Genomic DNA, 20,000 nt, shown 5'->3' on the forward strand with positions numbered 1-20,000 from the left:
CCCCAACTCTCCCAATCACTCACTCCCTCCCTCCCACACTCCTCAACTCTCCCAATCACTCACTCCTTCACTCCCTCCCTCACTCCCCAACTCTCCCAATCACTCACTCCCTCGCCCTCGCCCTCACTTTCCTCCTCACTCCCCAACTCTCCCAATCACTCACTCCCTCACCCTCGCCCTCCCTCCCTCACTCCCCAACTCTCCCAATCACTCACTCCCTCACCCTCGCCCTCACTTTCCTGCACGTTAAAGTCAGGTCTCAGAATACGGGCGACTTTACCTCCCAGCTCTTAACTCAGCCGAGGTTGGTCTGTTCCGTATAATGAAGTTATTTGGATGCAGATATTGAGCTGCTACTCTCCCGCCGTAAGGGCCAGTTTCCCGCACGGAGGCAGGCGAGAGTGACCCTTGCGGCTCGGGGTAATGAAGCTGGTAACGAATACAATAGACTTACTAATTGGTCAGCGCCCGTAAGGCTCGGAATGCGCCGGCCAGAAGCGGGATTTTCGACCCTGGCCGCTCAGGAATTCATTGACATCGGAGATATTTTCGTCGTTTTATGAAGGTTTTGCAAGAAATTCCACCAAATATAATTTCTCAATTATAAGCTACCGGTGGGAGAGCGGGTGGGCCGGGGGGAGGGGGAGGGTGGGTAATTAGGGGAGGGGTGAGGGGAGAAGGGGGAGGTTAAGGAAGTGGGAAGAAGAGAAAAGGGTGCGAAGGGGGAGGTTAAGGAAGTGGGAAGAAGAGAAAAGGGTTTAAAAGGGGAGAGCTACAAAGGGGAAGAAGAGAAAGGGTTAAAAGGGAGAACTAAGAAAGTGGGAAGAAGAGAGAAGGGTGCCGAAGGGAGGGCTTAAGAGAAGTGGGAAGAAGGGGAGGGGGTGAAGGGAGAGCTTAAGGAAATGGGGAGTTAGCTAAGGAAGTGAGAAGAAGAGAAAGGGAAAGTAAAGGGAATAAAAAGGAAGGGGATGATACGGAAGGGAAGACATGGAGAAGTGAGGAGAACCGAACCGAGGGATTAGGAAGTATGAGGGAAGAGAAGGAGAAAGCTCAAGAAACTGGAGAAATGATAAAAAAAAAATGCGAGAGGAAAGCGGGGAGAGGCTAGAAGACAGATCACAGGAGATGAAGAACAGACAAAAAAAGAAGAGAAGAAAGGAGAGGAGAAAGAAAAGAGACGTAGTGGAGTCGCAAAGGAGAGCCAGTGGGCAACAGACAGCTGGTACGGGACAGGTGGAGCGAGGTCCTAGGCGCGGAAGACCAGAGATATGGGGCGAGATAAGGGCTTTGTGTGACAGCTGGACCCTTCAGGAGGCGGGCGGTGTGACGTAAGGAGGAGGGACGAAGGAGGAGGAGGAGGGGGAGGGGAAGGGGAGGAGGAGGAGGAGGAGGAGGGACGAGAAGAAGGGGTAGGGAGGGACGGGGAGAGGAAGGAGGAGGAGGAGGAGGAGGAAGGAAGGGGGAAGAGGAAGGAGGAAGGAGGGAAGGAAGGAGAGAGGGGAAAGGGAAGGAAGGAAGGAAGGAAGGAGGAGGACGAGGAGGAGGAGGAAGGAAGGAGGAAGAGAGGAGGAAGGACAAGGAGGAGGAGGAGGAGGAGGAGGAAAAGAAGAAGGAGGAAGGAAAGGACAAGGGAGGGACAGAAGGAGGAGGAGGAAGGAGGAGGATTAAGGAATTATTATTATATTATTATTATATTATTATATATATTATATATATTATTATTATTATTATTATTATTATTATTATTATTATTATTATATATATTATATATATATCTAGGGAAGGGGAAGATGGAATATTATTATTAGGAGGAGGAGGAACAGGAAGGAAGGAAGGAGGAGGATAGAGGCGGAAGGGAATTTATTATTATATTACAGGAAGGGATATTATTAGGAAGGAAGGAAGGGAGGAGGAGAGACGGAGGTGGAGGGAGGAGGAGGAGATATTTATGCATATATATATATATATTATTATATGTACTTTTATATATATATATATATATATATATATTATTATTATTATTATTATTATTATATGTAGAGAGGAGGATAAGGATAGAGGAGAAAGAGGGATAAGGAGTAGGACTAATGAAGGATTATTATTAGGAGGAGGAGGAGGAGAAAGAGGAGTAGGGGAACCCAAAAAAGGGAAAACTTGTAGGAAGAGGAGGAGGAAGAAACGGAGAAGGAAGAAATGGAAGAAGGAAGGGGGAGAAGGAGAGAGTGATGGCGCAGATCTCGACGGTAGGACAAACAGGCTGATTAGAAGTGAAAAAGGGAAGGCAAGGAAGGGAAGATAAGAAAGGAATAGGAAGAAGGAGGGAATAGGAAGGAGGGAAAAGAGGGAAAAGAGAAGAAGAAGAAGGAGAAGGAGAAGGAAGGGGGAATAGGGGTGAGATAACGAGAGAGACGAAAGGGAGAGAAAAAAGGAAAAAGAAAAGGAAGAAAAGAAAGACATTTTTTATCAGAAGGAGAGACGAAGGGCGAGAGAAAGGGAAGGAGGGAATAGAGGAAGAGAAGCGAAGGAAGGAAGAAATGCGAAAAGGAGAGAGGAAAGGAAGGAAGGTAGGGGGAGGGGAGGGATGGGGGGGGGGGGGGAAGTAGAGTCTCGTTTTCTACATTCCTTTCCACCTTTTTACGTCTATTTCTACACGTTCTTTATCGCCGTGTGTATCTTCCTCCGCATCTGCTCATTCGTCGTTTCCGTCACTCCTTTATTTCTGACTTTCTCTGCCCCTTTCATCTATTTTTTATCAACTGTGCTTCTCCCCCCTCTCTCTGTCTGTCTCTCTCTTTCTTTATCTCTCTCTTTCTCTCTCTCCTTCACACCTTCTCCTTCTTCTTCAACCTCTTCTTCTTCTTCTTCTTTTTCTCCCTCTTCTTCTTCTACTTCTCCTTCTGTCTCCCTGTTCTTCTCCTCGTCTTCGCTATTTCCTACTTCCTTTGTAACCTCCTGCTTCAATTACGTGTCCTTCATCTTTCTCTCTCTTTTTTGTATTCTCCATTTTTTTCTTTATTTCGTTTCGTTGACAGAAAAAAAATTAAAAAAAAAATCTTTCGCATATGCGACCCAGACGAGACAAGTTCGTGTTAGGGGCGTAACCCTCTGACAACTCGACACGCAATTATAGACTTTTTTGTCCCTTGGCTTAAGGGTGGGTATAGAATTTATGGATAATTACCTCTCTCGTCCTGCAACGGGGCTAGAAATAAAGAACGGGGAGGAGGAGGAGGAGGAGGAGGAGGAGGAGGAGGAGGAGGAGGAGGAGGAGGAGGAGGGGAAGGAGGAGGAGGAGGAGGAGGGAGGTTAGAGGGAGGGGAAGGGAAGAGGGAGGGGGAGGGAGGAGGAGGAGGAGGAGGGGGGAGGAGGAGGAGGAGGAGGAGGGGGAGGAGGAGAAGGAGGAGGAGGAGGAAGGAGGAGGAGGGGGTGGAGGAGGAAGAGGAGGGAGGAGGAGGAGGAAGAGGAGGGCGGAGGGAGGAGGAAGAAGAGGGGGAGGAGGGAGAGGAGGGAGGGAGGAGGAGGAGGGGAGGAGGAGGGGGAGGGGAGGAGGCAGGAGGAGGAGAGGAGGAGGAGGAAGGAGGAGGAGGAGGGGGAGGAGGGAGGAAAGAGGGAGGAGGAGGGGGAGGAGGATAAGGAGGAGGAGGAGGAGGAGGAGGAGGAGGAGGAGGAGGAGGAGGAGGAGGCGGAGGAGGGGAGCGGGAAGTACGCGAAGAAGAAGAAGACGGAGAAGGAGGAGGATAAAAAGGAAGAAGAAAGTGGAAGAGAAGAATAAGAAGAAATAGCAGAAGAAGAAGAAGAAAATGCAGATGAAAGAAGAAGAAGAAGAAGAAGAAGAAGAAGAAGAAGAAGAAGAAGAAGAAGAAGAAGAAGAAGAAGAAGAAGAAGAAGAAGAAGGAGAAGAAGAAAGAAAGGCAGATGCAGAAACAGCAGCAGAAGAAAAATGAAAAGAAGGGGCGGGATAATGAGTTAAAAGAGCGAGAAGGAGAAAGAGGGAGGAAAAAGGAAAAACAAGAAACACGAAAAAAAACACGAAATCGATTATCAACCCAAAAATTTCGTCTTATTTACAACAAATTTTCGTATTCATTCCAAAATGCATTTTCCTTTTTTCCTTCTTTCTCTCTCTCTCTCCCTCTCCCTCTCTCTCCCCCTCTCCCCCTACCCCCCTCTCCCTCTCCCCCTACCCCACTCTCTCTCTCCCCCTACCCCCCTCTCCCTCTCCCCCTACACCCCTCTTCCTCTCCCCCTACCCCCTCTCCCTCTCCCCCCAAACCCCCTCTCCTCTCCCCCCTACCCCCCCTCTCCCTCTCCCTCTCCCTCTCCCTCTCCCCCTAAACCCCCTCTCACTCTCCCTCTCCCTCTCTTTTTTCGTAATTCGTTCTGCCTATAACGTAGTCGGGAGATTATAGCACACTCTGGGCGCAACTCCGACATCAACATCAAGCCCAAAATGCCAAAACAATTTACGTTGCGATTCATAAAAAAATAAGTGAGAGTGAAGTTTACACATCTCCTTCCCGTCTCTTCGCTGATGATGTTATTTTCATCTTCATTCTCGTACAAAATCTGGAGATCAGCTGTTTTTTTTATGAGATCAGCTGTTTTTATGAGATCAGCTGTTTTTATGAGATCAGCTGGTTTTTTTTTTTATGAAAATGAATATCAGGTGTATAAGAGAATGAGTCCTTCTTGCAGATTAGACCCGAGAGTGAAATTGTTTCTCGTAAATAAAGGAAAATCGCCCGAGAAGTTTCTCATCTTGGCGCCGCTAAGAGTCCTCTGACGAAGTTTGTAGTGTATGTTTTAAAGTTTTTTTTTCTCGTTCCTTCTCTCTCTCTCTCTCTCTCTCTCTCTCTCTCTCTCTCTCTCTCTCTCTCTCTCTCTCTCTCTCTTTCTCTTTATCTCATTTTTTCTTTTCACTTCCTCTCTTGCTCTCGCTCTCACTTTTTTTCTCATTTTTCTTCTCTCTCTCTCTCTCTTTAACTTCTTTCTCTCCCTTTTCCCCTCTTTTCTCTCCTTCCCTTTCCCCCATCTCCTTCCCTCTTTTCTCTCCCCCATCCCCTTTTCCCCCTTCATCCTTCCTCCTCCTTTCCCTCCTCCTTCCTTCCCCCTATCCCCCACCCTCTCTCTCATACTCTACCCCCTCTCCCCTCCCCTACCCGACCAAGTAAGTCAACTTTGTCGCGTAACAAAAAACAATGGCTCTTTCAGTCGCTAAGGAAATATATGTGGTATCACTGTATGGTCGTTTGTACTCTCCCATTTCTCTCTTCCGCTCTTCCTTTTTCATCTTTTCTCCCCCCACCTCCCCTCTTTATTCAAACAAACCCCTACCTTTCCCCCCTCTTCTAGTCTTACAATGTGTCGTTGTTTTATCCCCCACATACTTTCTCTCCCCTTTTTTTACTCATGTATCTCCCTCTCCCCCTTTTCTTTCCCCCTCTTATCTACGTCTTCCTCATCCTCCCCCTTTTCCAAACTTTCTCGCAATAAGGAATATCCTTTGATTTCCTCGGTCGAGTCCTTTCTCTCCCCTTTTTTACTCATCTATCTCCCTCTCCCCCTTTTCTTCCCCCCCCCCCTTATCTACGTCTTCCTCACCTTCCCTTTTTTCCAAACTTGCAATAAGGAATATCCTTTGATTTCCTCGGTCGAGTCCTTCGTCTCTACCTCCATTCTGGTGGCATGAAAGTGCTATCCATCCCTGAGGAAGCCCGATGGAGATTGAGGGATACATTATGCATATTTCTGACGCCCCTATCGCCAAGGACTCCCGTGGGACGTGTGTGTGTGTGTGTGTGTGTGTGTGTGTGTGTGTGTGTGTGTGTGTGTGTGTGTGTGTGTGTGTGTGTGTGTGTGTGTGTGTGTGTGTGTGTGTGTGTGTGTGTGTGTGTGTGTGTGTGCGTGTGCGTGCGTGCGTGTGTGTGTGTGTGTGTGTGTGTGTGTGTGTGTGTGTGTGTGTGTGTGTGTGTGTGTGTGTGTGTGTGTGTGTGTGTGTGTGTGTGTGTGCGGGACGTGTGTGTGTGTGTGTGTGTGTGTGTGTGTGTGTGTGTGTGTGTGTGTCTGTGTGTGTGTGTGTGTGTGTGTGTGTGTGTGTGTGTGTGTGTGTGTGTTTTACTCTATATATTTTTCTTGTATTTCCTCTATTTCCATTCCATTCTTCTTCTTAATTTCTTGTCTCTGCCTCTATATCTCGCTTTCTTTGTAATATCTATATCGGTGTTTACATTTATTTCTATATATTCATCAACTGCTTACCTACCTCCCATCCTACGAATATACAATCACACACACACACATTAACTCCCCCAACACACACACAACTTCCCACACCCCCCAACACACACACAACCCCCCCCTAACACAACCTCCCCACAACCCCAACACCTCCACACAACCCCCACACCTTCTCCCTCTCACTCCCTCCTCCTCCCCTCTCCTTTTCCCACCTACCTTCACCAGATCGTCCTGCGTGTTGAAGTCCTTATTACACTCCTTCCAGTGGCAGTGCGTCTCGATGAAGTCCGGCGGCTCCTCCTTAAGTCCATCGTCGTCCCTGGCAGCTGCACTCACGCCCCCGGTCCCGCACGCCCCCGCTGAGGTAGTGCTCGACGCCTCCTTCTTCACCTTGGAGGCCTTGTCTTCCTCCATCGTGCTGGAGATCGTCGGGGACGCCTTCTTCTCGCCCTGGGAGGGGGACAAGGAGGGAGGAATCTGGTTAGGAATGAAGTTGGGAATTTGGGTGGGAATGGGAGGGATTTCGGGTGGGAATGAGGTAGGGAATGGGGGGATTTAGGGTAGGAATTGGCTGGAAATTTGGGTAGGAATGGGAGGGATTTCGGGTGGGAATGAGGTAGGGAATGGGGGGGATTTAGGGTAGGAATTGGCTGGAAATTTGGGTAGGAATTGGTTGAGAATTTGGGTAGGAATGGGGAGGAATTTGGTTAGGAATGGGAAGGATTTAGATTAGGAGTTATTAGGAATTGGGTTAAGAATAAGATTTGGAATTTGGTTAGGAATGGGAAGGAGCAAGGTTGGTAATTGGGTTAGGGATAAGGTTGGTAATTGGATTTGGAAAGAAGGGTATTCCTTATCCTCGCTGCCATGCTGTTCGCGAGGGACAAGGAACAAACACTATCTATCGTTCTCATGACTTCTATTTTATCATTCTCATGACCTTTTTATTTCTCTTTACCCTCATGACCTATTTCTTTTCTTTTTACTCTCATGACCTATTTTTTCCTTTTACTCTCATGACCTTTTTCTTACTTTCTACTCTCATGACCTATTTTTTCTCTTTACTCTCATGACATTTTTTCTTTTTATTCTCATGACCTATTTTTTCCTTTAACTCTCATGACATTTTTTCTTTTTATTCTCATGACCTATTTCTTTTTTTTTTTTTTTTTACTCTCATGACCTATTATTTATTCATTTATTTTTACTCTCACGACCTATTTCAAGCCCCGAGCCCTGGAGAGCGCGCGGCGGGAGTGCTTACCAGCTTGAGGTGCCATACCTCAGCCTTCGGGGGCAGGGGCGGGAGGCTCGGCTGCGAGGAGAGCGAGAACAGGCTCTGGTGGGTGGCCAGGGTGGAGGGGCTGTGCTGCAGGAGGGGCGACGGCGCCAGGAACGGGGACCCGGGGAGCGACGCCCCCCGCATCAGGTGGGCCTGCAGCTGCTGGAGGTGCGTCGCCGCGCCCACGGAGGGGTGGACGCCCAGCGCGGGGGAGATGGCTCCTGAAGAAGCAGTTAGTCAATTAAGAAAATTGAAAAAAATGCAATGGATAAAGATATCCCTTACATATATATATATGCATATATATATAAACACCTTGAAAATAAATATAATGGATAAAGATATATGGAAGAAATGCGAGAAGGGTATTCTTAATGTATATATTGAAAAAGAAAAAAAAAATAGACACCCGAAGACACAGAGCCCCTCGGACACTAACCTGCAGACAGATGGCCGTAGGACCCGCTGGCCGACGAGGATCTGGACCCGTTCATGATGGACACGAGGGAGTTGGGGCTGAAGCGGATCATGGAGTTGATGTCGAAGGAGTCGCTGTAGGGGGACGAGGACAGCGCTCGCTTCCGGCTCTGGCGGAGGCTCGGCCGGGGGGATGTGAGCCGCGACCCTGGGGGAGAGGGGGAGAAGGGGGGGTTAGTCGTGTGAGGAAGTGGGGAAGTGGGGAGGAGATATGGGGGAGTGGGAGGAAGTGGGGGGTGGTGGGGCGAAGTGGGGGGAAGTGGGGGATGTACATAAATAAATACAGATGTGCTGCATGGTGCCGTGGTAGCGTTGTTGTCTGGCAATCTTGTTGACCAGCGTTCAATTCCCGTGCACTGTCGGTGGATGGCAACCCCGGCCATTCCTCGCACACAGAGGGTAGTTAAGAAGCACAATAAACAGACAAAGCACAACTTGACAGATGTCACAAGAGCCTGTCACAGCAAACCCTAAATCATCATTATTATTATTATTATTATTATTATTATTAACATATATACAAACATACACAGAGACTCGTATGTCTGTCCATAATCTCGAGAACCACAGTATCAACACAACAACAAAAGCACAAAACCAGCAGGAAGACGAAAAAAATACAGACTTAAGAAGACGTAAAAAAGCAAGACTTCAGCAGAAAGAAGACAAGCAAGCCTGAAGAACGCGGAATAAAAAGACGCAAGAGAGAGAGAGAGAGAGAGAGAGAGAGAGAGAGAGAGAGAGAGAGAGAGAGAGAGAGAGAGAGAGAGAGAGAGAGAAAGAGAGAGAGAGAAAACCAAACACACAGAGGTCATAATGCCCTCGCTTCCGGCACACCCGAGCGACCCCCCTTCCCCCTTCCCCCTTCCCCCTCCCCCTCCCCCTCCCCGCCCACCGCACCCCGATGAGCACCCACCTCACGCAGCCTGTCTAACAATAACAACAACTTGATAAATCACTTATTGCCAATCTAAATCATGTTGATCGCTATCGTCGGGACCGCGGACTGTGTTGTCTGGGGATGCTGCGCCAGATCGGGAGATGAAATATGAAAAGCGATGCCCTCATGCGTCGGGAGATAGGGCGCGTGATTTGAGGCCGGGATGCTGCCATAATTATGCGAGATAGTTATGCTACACAGGCCGTGGCGGGCGGGGAGGTGTGTATCGCGGCCTGGAGGATGCTGCGGGAGGCGAAAGGAGGAGAGAGAGGAGGGAGAGGAGAGAGAAGTGTGAGAGATGGATTGGTTGCTGGTCCGCCTCCGAGGCATGGCCGGCGGGGGCTTATACATCACCTATCTTGCGACCCCCATGTCTTCCCCATTTCCATATCTTACCCAAATTTCTACCTCCAAGGTCCTCTCCTCCGTCCCAGCCTCCAGCCTCCTCCTTCTTCCTACTTTCCAGCCTTCTGCATCCCTCTACTTCTATTATTCTCCTCCTCAGCGCTTACTCCCTCTTCTCCCTCATCACTGACCCTTTCACCATCCCTTACCTCTTCTCCCCCTTCTCCTTTCTTCTCCTCACCCATCCCCCTTCTCCTCCTTATCCCATCCTCCTTCACCATCCCTCATCCCTTATACCCATCCCCCATCTCTCCCTCCCCCTTCCCCTATCCCTCTCCCCCTCTCCTCTTACCCTATCCCCTCTCCCCCTTACCCTATTCCCTCTCCCCCTTACCCTACCCCTTCTCCCCCACCCCCTCCCCCTTCCCCTACCCCCTCTCCCCCTCCTCCCCTCCGCCCCTAGATCGGCCCAAGAGATAGGCTGGCTGTCACCCTAACAAATTCATCAGGGCTCGGGGACGTGGCCGGGGCTGCAGCGGGGAGGACGCCGTGTAAATAAGGTGCATGAGATCTCCACTTGGATAAGGTACAGGGGAGGTGGGGCGGGGGGGGGTCACATGGGAGGGGGAGGAGGATAGGTGAGGGGGGGGTGAGTACAGGGAAGGGGGGTGGGGGAGAATAGAGAGGGGGTGAGCAGTTATGGAAGGGAGTGGGGGGAGAATAGGTGAGGGGGTGAGTACAGGGAAGGGGGTGGGAGGAGGAAATTAGGAGAGGGGGTGAGTGCAGGGGAAGGGGCATAGAGAGGAGAGGGAGGGGAGGAGAATAGGAGAGAGGGGGGGTGAGTACAGGGGAAGGGGTGAATGCAGAGGAGGGGGTGAGTAGAGGGGGAGGGGGGAGGGAGGGAGGAGACGCTAGAGAGAGGGGGATGTAGTACAGGGGAGGGGGAAAGCACAAGGGACAGGGAGAAGTAATAGCAGAAGCATAGGGGAAGGAGAGCCACAGGAGAGGGGTAGCGCGGGTGAGAAGAGGAAGAGGGAGGGAGAGAGGTAGGGGGTGTGAGAGGGGAAAGGGGGTAGAGGTAAGGAACAGGGGGAAATGGGGATAGGAGAGGAAGAAGAAAGAAGGAAAAAGGTTTAAGAGGACAGAAAGGCAGGGATCGAGGGACAAGGAGTGCAGGAGGAGGACAGAGATGGGTGAGGGGCAGGGGGAAAAAGGAGGAAAGAGATAATAGAAGAAGATATAGAGAAATAAGACAGATGAAAAGAAATAAAGGAGAGAGAGAGAGAAGAGAAAGGAGTAAACAGTATGGATTTAATTAAAAAAAAGAGGAAGAAGACACACTATGAGGATCTACATGGGAGGGGAGGGGGAGGGGAGGAGGGGCACAATGAGATAAGAGGGGAGGGGGTGCTGGTGGGGAAAGGGGAGGTAGGGAGAGATCGCAACGTACCTTAGGGAATGCACGAGCTAACATCTAACGAAGGAACAAAGTGTATATGCAAAATGATGTCCTCTCAGATCTTCCTGTCAAATTTTCCCTAAATTATTACGATTTTTCACCCGAAGTAAAAAGAAAAAAAAGAAAGAAAGAAAGAAAAAATCCGCCATCCTTCTGTGAAATGACATACCACATTGTTTTTATACATTTTCATCTTTTTTTATTTTCCCTCCGACCCCGACTTAATACCCACCACCGACAAAACGACAACACCATTACTTCTCTTAATACCGTGCTCTTCATTACCACAACGTACAGATTCACGAACGAACCACCTGACATTAACTTTGATATTCAAGCTCACAGAATATAAAACCAGCCGACAAAACCTGTTCGGAGTAGCAATGATAATAATTCCCACAACAAACGCACGCATAACAAACAAACACATGCTATATATCGTCTCCCGGGTTGATGAAGGGCGGCAGACTGAGATGACAAGGTTGTATATATCATTTACCGCCATCCCGCGAGATTAGATTAGTCACCCCTTCCGACACATCACAGAGAACGGGAGAGCATAAATTGCACATTGCAAGACAAACAAATAGAATCACATTGCACGCTCTGAGACGCGTAGCCGAGGCAACAGGTATACCTTGGGGGGAAAGAAGAAGAAGAGGAGGAGGAAGAGGAGGAGGGGAAGGAAGGAAGGAAGGAAGGAAGAAGAGAGAAGGAGGAGGGAGGAGGAGGAGGAGGAGGAGGAGAAGAGAGAGGAAGAGAGAAAAAGAGGAAGAGGAAGAGGAAGAGGAGGTGAAGGAGGATAAGAGGAGGAAGAGGGGCAAGAAGAATAAGAATAAGAAGAGGAAAAGGAGACAGGAGAAAGAGAGAAGAGGGAATAGAAGAAGAAGAAAAAGGAAGGAGAAGAAGAAGGAAAAGAAGATACAACAAAGAAGATGAAAAAGAAAAAGAACAACCAAAGAAGAACAAGAAGGAGAAAGAAAAAGAAAAATAATATTCAAAGAGAAAGAATAAGCAAAAACGAAAGAAAAAAGAAAGAAAGAAACAAAAAAAAAAAGAGAAAGAAAAAAAGTCCGCGAGAACACCAAACAAGAACAATAATGTTATAAAATGAAGATTGGACCCGCCATAAATGCACTGAGGCTCTTTACAAGTGGCTGAATAAAACCTGAATTGATATCAAATGCCTGGCGACGAATTAACGGTCGTTCAGGTGAGAGATAATGCGAGGGTTGAAGCCGTATATTAGATGCGCTTTTGTTATTTCTTTTGTTTTGAAAATCTGCGTTCGATTCGTCGGGAAATGCGCGCGGGGAGGGAGTGTGTTTACGTTTTATTAGTTTTTTTAAAGGAATTGGTGGCGAGGGTGTGAAGTACGAAGGGTGGAAATGAAAGGAATTTGGACAAGAGAGGAGGGGGAGTAGGTTAAAAGGAGGAATAAGCAAGGTAAGAGAATGTATATCTCTTTTTTCACCCTCCACGCACGCACACGAACGCTCCTTCCCACGCACACATAAAACCGATCGGAACCAACACTAATGCCTCCTTACCTACACATACTTACCCTCCCTTCCCTCCCTAAACAAAATCCCTCCCCCTCCCTCCCCCCCTCCACCTTCCCCCTCCCAAGCACTCGCACATTCCCCCTCCTTCCCTCCTCCAATTCCCCCTCCTCTCCCCTTCCCTCTCTGACCATAACCCCTTCCCCCTTCCTGAAAGCACTCACCCTCTCCCTATCCCTTCACCTTCTTCCCCTCTTCTACCTCCCCACACCCCATCCTTCCTATTCCTCATCACCCCTCCCCTCTTCCCCTTCCCCTTCCCCCCTTCCACCTTACCCTTCTCTTCTCTCCTTCCCACCTCCCACCCCACCCTTCCAATTCCTCCTCCCTCCTTCCCTCTTCCCCCTCCACCTCCCCCCCCCTTCCCCTCTCTCCTTCCTACCCCCCTCCCCCCCCGCGCACTCACACCTCGGTGGTCCCAGAAGGAGTCTCGAAGGCGGCGCGAACATCTTCATTCCATCGTAGGAACATTCCTTGGAGTTTCTATCAAGCAAAGCCCGCTATTATCCTTCAAGGGAGGGAGGGAGGGAGGGGAGGAGAGGGGGAGGCGTGGGAGAGAAGGGAGGGTGGTGGAGAGAGGGAGGCGGTGGGAGGGTGAGGAGGGGAGGGAGGGTGGGTAGGAGGAGAGAGGGAGGGGGAGGGGTGAAGAGAGGAAGAGAGGGGAGGTGGAGGAGAGGGGAGGGAGAGGGGAGGGGGTGGGGGATAGAGGGGGAGGGAGGATGAGGGAGAGGGGGGAGTGACGCGGTTAAAAGCGAGTCCGAGAGAAAGATTGGAGTAAATGAGTACGCATGGGAGTTATGTATGAGTAAGAATCACACACACACGTAAGTTTACACACAAGCAGACACGTACACACTATGAGTAACAATCCCACACACACACACTATGAGTAAGATCACACACGCACACACACACACACACACACACACACACACACACACACACACACACACACACACACACACACACACACACGCACACACACACACACACACACACAATAAACACGCACAACAAACACACACCAAACACGCACACAAACATACACAACAGAATCCCCGAATCTCCCCCCCCCCTCTCCCCACTCTCACCTCCCTCCCCCCCAAAAAAAGGGGGAGAAAAAAAAAAACCCCCGAAACACTTCGAAAAATTCACTGCAAAATGGCGTGGCTCATTTCATAACATGTCGAGAGACCATTTTCAGCTCTAAATAGCATGAGAGAGAGAGAGAGAGAGAGAGAGAGAGAGAGGGAGAGAGAGAGAGAGAGAGAGAGGAAGAGAGAGAGAGAGAGAGAGAGAGAGAGAGAGAGAGAGAGAGAGAGAGAGAGAGAGAGAGAGAGAGAGAGAGGGAGGGAGGGAGAGAGGGAGAGGGAGGGAGAGGGAGAGAGGGAGAGGAGAGGGAGAGGGAGAGAGAGAGAGAGAGAGAAACAAATGCAGCATGAGAGAGAGAGAGAGGGAAAGAAAGAAAGAAAGAAAGAAAGAAAGAAAGAGAGAGACAGAGAGAGAATGAGAGAAGTAGAGAGAGAGAGAGAAAGAAAGAAAGAAAGAAAGAAAGAAAGAAAGAGAGAGAGAGATAAAGAGAGGGAGAGAGAAAGAAAGAAATAAAGAGAGAGAGAGAGAGATAAAGAGAGGGAGAGAGAGAGAGAGACAGAGAAAGAAAGAAAGAAAGAAAGACAGAGAGAGAGAGAGAGAGAGAGAGAGAGAGAGAGAGAGAGAGTTGTTGCGCTGTTGGAAAGAGAGAAAGAAAGAAAGACAGAAAGATACAGACAGACAGACAGACAGACAGACAGACGGACAGAGAGAGAGAGAGAGAGAGAGAAAGAAAGAAAGAAAGAAAGAAAGAGAGAGAGAGAAACGAGGAGGAGGGCAGGGGGGACTCAAAAGAAAAAAAAAAAGGCGTCAGAAAATTTACAATGATGCTGAGATTGTTGCATGTGGATGACGATGTAAGAATTCTTTTTTTTTTCTTTTTTTTTTTACTTTTTTTTGCTTCTAATATCTATCTCATTTTTTTTTCTCTTTTTTTTCTCTCTCTCTTTCTCTCTCACTTCACTTATATTAAATCGCGCTGTGGTGTTTCGATTATCTGGTCCTCATAATACAGTTTATCTCCAATACCGTCATTAAGAAGACAAAGGGAAAAAAGCAAAAAACAAAAAAAAATAAAGAAAAAAGGAAAATAGTTTCTTAACGAAGAAGAAGAAAAAAAAACGGAAAATAGTTTATCTTAAAGAAGAAAAAAAAGGAAAATACTTTTTTTTTTCCTTTTTTTTTTTTTGCAAAGGCTACTGAAAAATGACCTTTAAGTAAAACTACGAACGTGTCTTGTCTCATTTGCCAATTCCTGTAAAATGGTCGGGTCTCTTAACGCTGCCCAAATTGGCGGGTGGGAACACGGCAGATGAACAAAAAATGAACAGTGGGAGACGAGGAAGAACAAGCGAGAACAAGGAGGGGAGAACAAGGGAGGGGGAGAATAAGGGGAATGAACAGTGGGAAAGGAGGAAGAACAAGCGAGAACAAGGAGGGGAGAACAAGGGAGGGGGAGAATAAGGGGAATGAACAGCGGGAGAGAAGAAGGAACAAGCGAGAACAAGGAGGGGAGAACAAGGGAGGGGGAGAAGAAGGGGAAAAGAGGAAAGAAAAAGGGAGGAATCCGTGGACACACAATGAACAGTGGGAGAGGAGGAAGAACAAGCGAGAACAAGGAGGGGAGAACGAGGGAGGGGGAGAATAAGGGGAATGAACAAAATAGGTGGAAAGAGGAAAGAATGAGGGAGGAATCAGTGGAGAAAAAAGGAACAGGGGAAGAGGTGGAAGAACAAGCGAGAACAAGGCGAAGGGAGGGGAGCAGAAGGGGAAGAACAAAATAGGAGGGAAAAGAGGAAAGAATGAGGGAAGAATCAGTGGAAGAGAGGGGAGAGAATAAAGAGAGGGAGAGGGGAAGAACGTAGATAAAAAAGAATGAAAGTAGAAACAGGAAGAGAGAAAGAACAGACGAACAATGAAAGAGGAAGCAAAAACATGACAAGAAAAGAGAAAGAACAACAAATACAATAAAGCAAAACAACGAAAGACATAAAAGAAAACAAAAAACAACGCCAAGAACAAAAAGAACATGACGAAAAGAAAGAACAGAAGAACAGCAGATGAACAAAGAAATAAGAGAAAAAAAATATTATCACGTAAATATCTTGCTTAAAATATCTTTGTCTTTTGCCTTGACAAATTCTCTCGTTTCTCGGGATTCTTTGGTATTTATTATTTTCGTCTTTTTCGGTTTTTGATTTTTTTTGTTCTTTCTGTGAGCGAAGGGTTTTTCTTTTCTTTTCTCTTCGTTTTATTCTTATTTTTTTTCTTAATTTCATCTCCTCGGGTCTCTGTGATTTTAAATTTGTGTCGCTGTTTCGAATTCCATTTCTCTCTCTCTCTCTGTCTCTCTTTCTCTCTCTCTTCCTTTTCGTACTTTATCCGGATTCCTCTTTCTCTTTCTATCCTTCCCTTCATCTCTTTCTTAATTTTCCTCAAACGTTCCCTTTCTCTATCTTACCCTCTCCTCTCCCTATTCTTCTCCCTCTCGCCCCCCCCCCAACGCCCTGTCAACCTGCAATCCCCAACCCCGCCCCCCAACCTAAAAATTATTCCCCACCCCCTCCACCTTCCCCCGTCTCCCTTCCAGCCCCCCTCCTCCTGTCCCCCACTCCCCTCCCCCTTCTAAGTCAAAAACTCCCCTAGAAAACGCAATATTCCCCTAAAAAATACCCTAGCTCCCCCAAAATACCCCGGTTTTTTGCATTTTTTTCCCCTACAGACGTCTACATCATGCGATACGACTTTCAACAGCTTTATTTAAAAAAAAAGAGGGAAGGTAGAAAAATGGGGGGGGGAGATATAGGGAAAAGGAAGGAGAAGGGAAATGGGGGAAGGGGGAAAATGGAGGAAGAAAGGGAAGGGGAAAATGGAGAAAAAAAGGAGGGGGAAAATGATGGAAAAAAGGGATGGGGAAAATAGAGGAAAAAGGGAAGAAAGGGGAAAACAGAGGAAAAGGGAAGAGGAAAATAAGGTAAAAAAAAAGGGGAAAGGGAAAGAAAAGGGAAGCGTAGACTGAGCCGAAGACAAACTCGAATTCCACGGGGCAAGGAGCGCTGGCCGAGGGGGAGGGGGAGGGGGAGGGGATAGTAGGAGAGAGGGGGGAGGGGGGTATCGGCGATGGCGGCCCTCACACGCTCGCTAAATTACTGTTATTTGCCTTCATTACTGCCAATACCATGATGCCATGTTGCGTGCGATCTCGGAGAGGGGGGGGGGGGGTAGAGGGAGGGAGATAGAGAGGGAGAGAGGGAGAGGGAGAGGGAGAGGGAGAGGGAGAGGGAGAGGGAGAGGGATAGGGAGGGAGATGGAGAGGAAGAGGGAGAGGGAGAGCGAGAGGGAGAGATAGGGAGACAGAGGGAGAGGGAGGGAGACGGAGAGGTGGACGTAAAGGTAGGAGGAGGGAGAGGGAGAGGAAGAGGGAGAGAGGGCCAGAAGGAGAGGTAAAGGGAGAGGGAGGGGAGAATGAGGGAGAGGGTGAGAGGTAGAATGAGAGGCCAAGAGGTAAAGGAAGAGAGAGAGAGAGATGAGAAAGAGAAGGAAAGAGAGAGAGAGAGAGAGAGAGAGAGAGAGAGAGAGAGAGAGAGAGAGAGAGAGAGAGAGAGAGAGAGAGCAAACAAGCGAGCGAGAGAAAGAAAGAAAGAGAGAAAAATAAAAATCCTCGTGCAACGTGTGTGTATCTTGCACGGAGATGCAATGGTGTTATTATGCTTGTCCCTCGCTCCCTCCCTCCCCTCCCCTCTCCTCCCATCTCCTCCTCCATCCCCTCTCCTCCTCCTCCTCCGACCCTCCCCACCCTCTCCCCTCCCTCCCATCCCATCCCCCCACTCCAATCCTCCTTTTCCCCTTCTTTCTTTCTCTCTCTCTCTCTCTTTCCCCCCTCCTCCCTCTCCCATCCCCATCCCCTCCTCCTCTCTCCTCCCCTCCTCCCTCCCCTCCTCCCCTCCCTCCTCCCTCCCTCCCCTCCCCCATCCCCTCCTCCCCTTCTCCCTCTCCCTCTCTCTCTCGCCGCTGTGTCATCATCGCCGCACCGAAATCGTATAATAACAATTTCGCAAATCGGTCGTAAAGCCTCCGAACGCCCGGCGCGGAGGTCGTGGTTCTGAAGCCGGAGAACCGCGTCAGATGAAGTCATTATGGCGGGTCCGGCCGCTCGGGGTCGGCGGGGGATTTAATGAACGCTGGGGCGCCTCGCCTCGCTTCGCCTCGTTCGGCCTTGCTTCGTTCTTGGATTTTTTTTTTGTGTGTCTTTGGCTATTCCTTGCTTCGTTCTTGGATTTATTTTTTTTTGGATATCTTTGGCTATTCCTTGCTTCGTTCTTGGATTTATTTTTTTGGATATCTTTGGCTATTCCTTGCTTCGTTCTTGTTTTATGCTTGGTTATTCCTTGCTTCGTTCTTGGATTTATTATTTTGGATATCTTTGGCTATTCCTTGCTTCGTTCTTGCTTTATCTTTGGCTATTCCTTGCTTCGTTCTTGTTTTATGCTTGGTTATTCCTTGCTTCGTTCTTGGATTTTTTTATCTTTGGCTATTCCTTGCTTCGTTCTTGGATTTTTTTATATCTTTGGCTATTCCTTGCTTCGTTCTTGTTTTATGCTTGGTTATTCCTTGCTTCGTTCTTGGATTTTTTTATCTTTGGCTATTCCTTGCTTCGTTCTTGGATTTTTTTATATCTTTGGCTATTCCTTGCTTCGTTCTTGATTTTTTTTTGTATCTTTGGCTATTCCTTGCTTCGTTCTTGATTTTTTTTGTATCTTTGGCTATTCCTTGCTTCGTTCTTGTTTTATCTTTGGCTATTCCTTGCTTCGTTCTTGTTTTATGCTTGGTTATTCCTTGCTTCGTTCTTGGATTTTTTTATCTTTGGCTATTCCTTGCTTCGTTCTTGGATTTTTTTATATCTTTGGCTATTCCTTGCTTCGTTCTTGTTTTATGCTTGCCTGCTCCTTGCTTCGTTCTTGATTTTTTAAAATATCTTTGGCTATTCCTTGCTTCGTTCTTGATTTTTTAAAAATATCTTTGGCTATTCCTTGCTTCGTTCTTGATTTTTTAAAAATATCTTTGGCTATTCCTTGCTTCGTTCTTGATTTTTTTTTATATATCTTTGGCTATTCCTTGCTTCGTTCTTGACTTTTTAAAATTTTTGGCTATTCCTTGCTTCGTTCTTGATTTCTAAAAAAATCTTTGGCTATTCCTTGCTTCGTTCTTGATTTTTTTTATCTTTGGCTATTCCTTGCTTCATTCTTGTTTTATCCTTGCCTGCTCCTTACTTCATTCTTGTCTCATCCTTGCCTGATTCTTGTTTTACCTTTGCCTGCTCCTTGCTTTAATGGACGCGGTGTGCCTTGCTTCATCCTTCTTTCATACTTGCCTCCTTCTTGCTTTATTCATTTCTCCTCTTTCGACTCTTTCCTTCATACTTGCTTTATCCTTGCCTCCTTTTCGCCTCATTCTTACTTCCTCCTCGTCTCCTTCTCGCATCATCGCTTCCTCATCGCCTTCCTCTTTACTTCTCCCTCGCATCTTCCTTACTTCCTCCTTGTCTCCTATCGCCTCGCCTCTTCCTCTCCTTCTCCTTATCTCCTTTCGCCTCTCCTCCTCCTTGTCTCCTTTCGCCTCGCCTCCTCCTCTCCTCCTTGTCTCCCTTCGCCTCGCCTCCTCCTCTCCTCCTTCTTGCTTCTTCCTCACCTCCTCCTTATCTCCTTTCGCCTCGCCTCCTCCTCTCCTCCTTCTTGCTTCCCTCTTGTCTCCTTTCGCCTTTCCTCCTCCTTGTCTCCTTTCGCCTCCTCCTCTCCTCCTCCTTGTCTCCTTTCGCCTCGCCTCCTCCTCTCCTCCTTCTTGCTTCCCTCTTGTCTCCTTTCGCCTTTCCTCCTCCTTGTCTCCTTTCGCCTCCTCCTCTCCTCCTCCTTGTCTCCTTTCGCCTCGCCTCCTCCTCTCCTCCTTCTTGCTTCCCTCTTGTCTCCTTTCGCCTCGCAGTGGGTGGCTGTCTGAGAGGTTATTCCACCATTTTCTTCGTGTTTATTGGGTTCCTTTTCTATCATCTTGTCTGTCTGTTTCTTTTCTTTTCTTTCTGTGTATCTATCTTACGTATTTATTCGTTCGTTTGTCGGTCTTATGATTTGCTGGTTTGCGGTCTGTCTGTTTGTCTGTCTGTCTCTTTTTTTTTTTTTTTTTTTTTTTTTTTTTTTTTTAGTTTTCTTTCATTTTCTACTTTATCATCTTCATATCTTTTCTTCTCTGTTTTCCTTTTGGTTTCTTCTAATTCTCTCTCTCTTTTTTTTTTTTTTTTGCTTTTTATATTTCCTTATTCGTTTTCTGTCTTCTTCCTTTCTCTGCTTGCTCCTTTTTCTCAACTTCATTTTCTTGTTCTCTTATTCTCTTCCTTATCCTCTTTCTCTTACCCTCCGCCTTTCGTTATCTCTCTCCCTCTTTAACCCTTTTCTATGTCACCCCTTCTCCCTTTCCCTATCTCCGTTGTTCTAATTTCTCCCTCTCTCCCACTCCGTCTCCCTACCCTTGCCTCTGTCTCTTATCCTCTTCTCTCTCTCTCTCCCCTCTCCCTTCTCCCCTCTCCCTTCTCCCTTCTCCCCTCTCCCTCCCTCTCTCCCT

General features: G+C 47.8%; 1 protein-coding gene across 7 annotated transcripts in view; it reads right to left on the reverse strand.

Moving 5' to 3' along the window:
* Positions 1–20,000, reverse strand: part of ci (cubitus interruptus) — a 404,515-nt gene that overhangs the window by 19,092 nt on the left and 365,423 nt on the right. For 6 of the 7 annotated variants that reach the window (XM_070124718.1, XM_070124719.1, XM_070124717.1 and 3 more), the window contains 3 exons: positions 7,959–8,144; positions 7,502–7,740; positions 6,454–6,687 (listed from right to left, as the gene is read on the reverse strand). In XM_070124718.1, the coding sequence (XP_069980819.1) occupies positions 6,454–6,687; positions 7,502–7,740; positions 7,959–8,144 (659 nt within the window). The remainder of the gene's footprint in view (positions 1–6,453; positions 6,688–7,501; positions 7,741–7,958; positions 8,145–20,000) is intronic. The other variant, XM_070124720.1, reaches the window with a different exon arrangement.

Source organism: Penaeus vannamei, chromosome 8 (genome assembly GCF_042767895.1).
Source record: "Penaeus vannamei isolate JL-2024 chromosome 8, ASM4276789v1, whole genome shotgun sequence".
Lineage (NCBI taxonomy): Eukaryota > Metazoa > Arthropoda > Malacostraca > Decapoda > Penaeidae > Penaeus > Penaeus vannamei.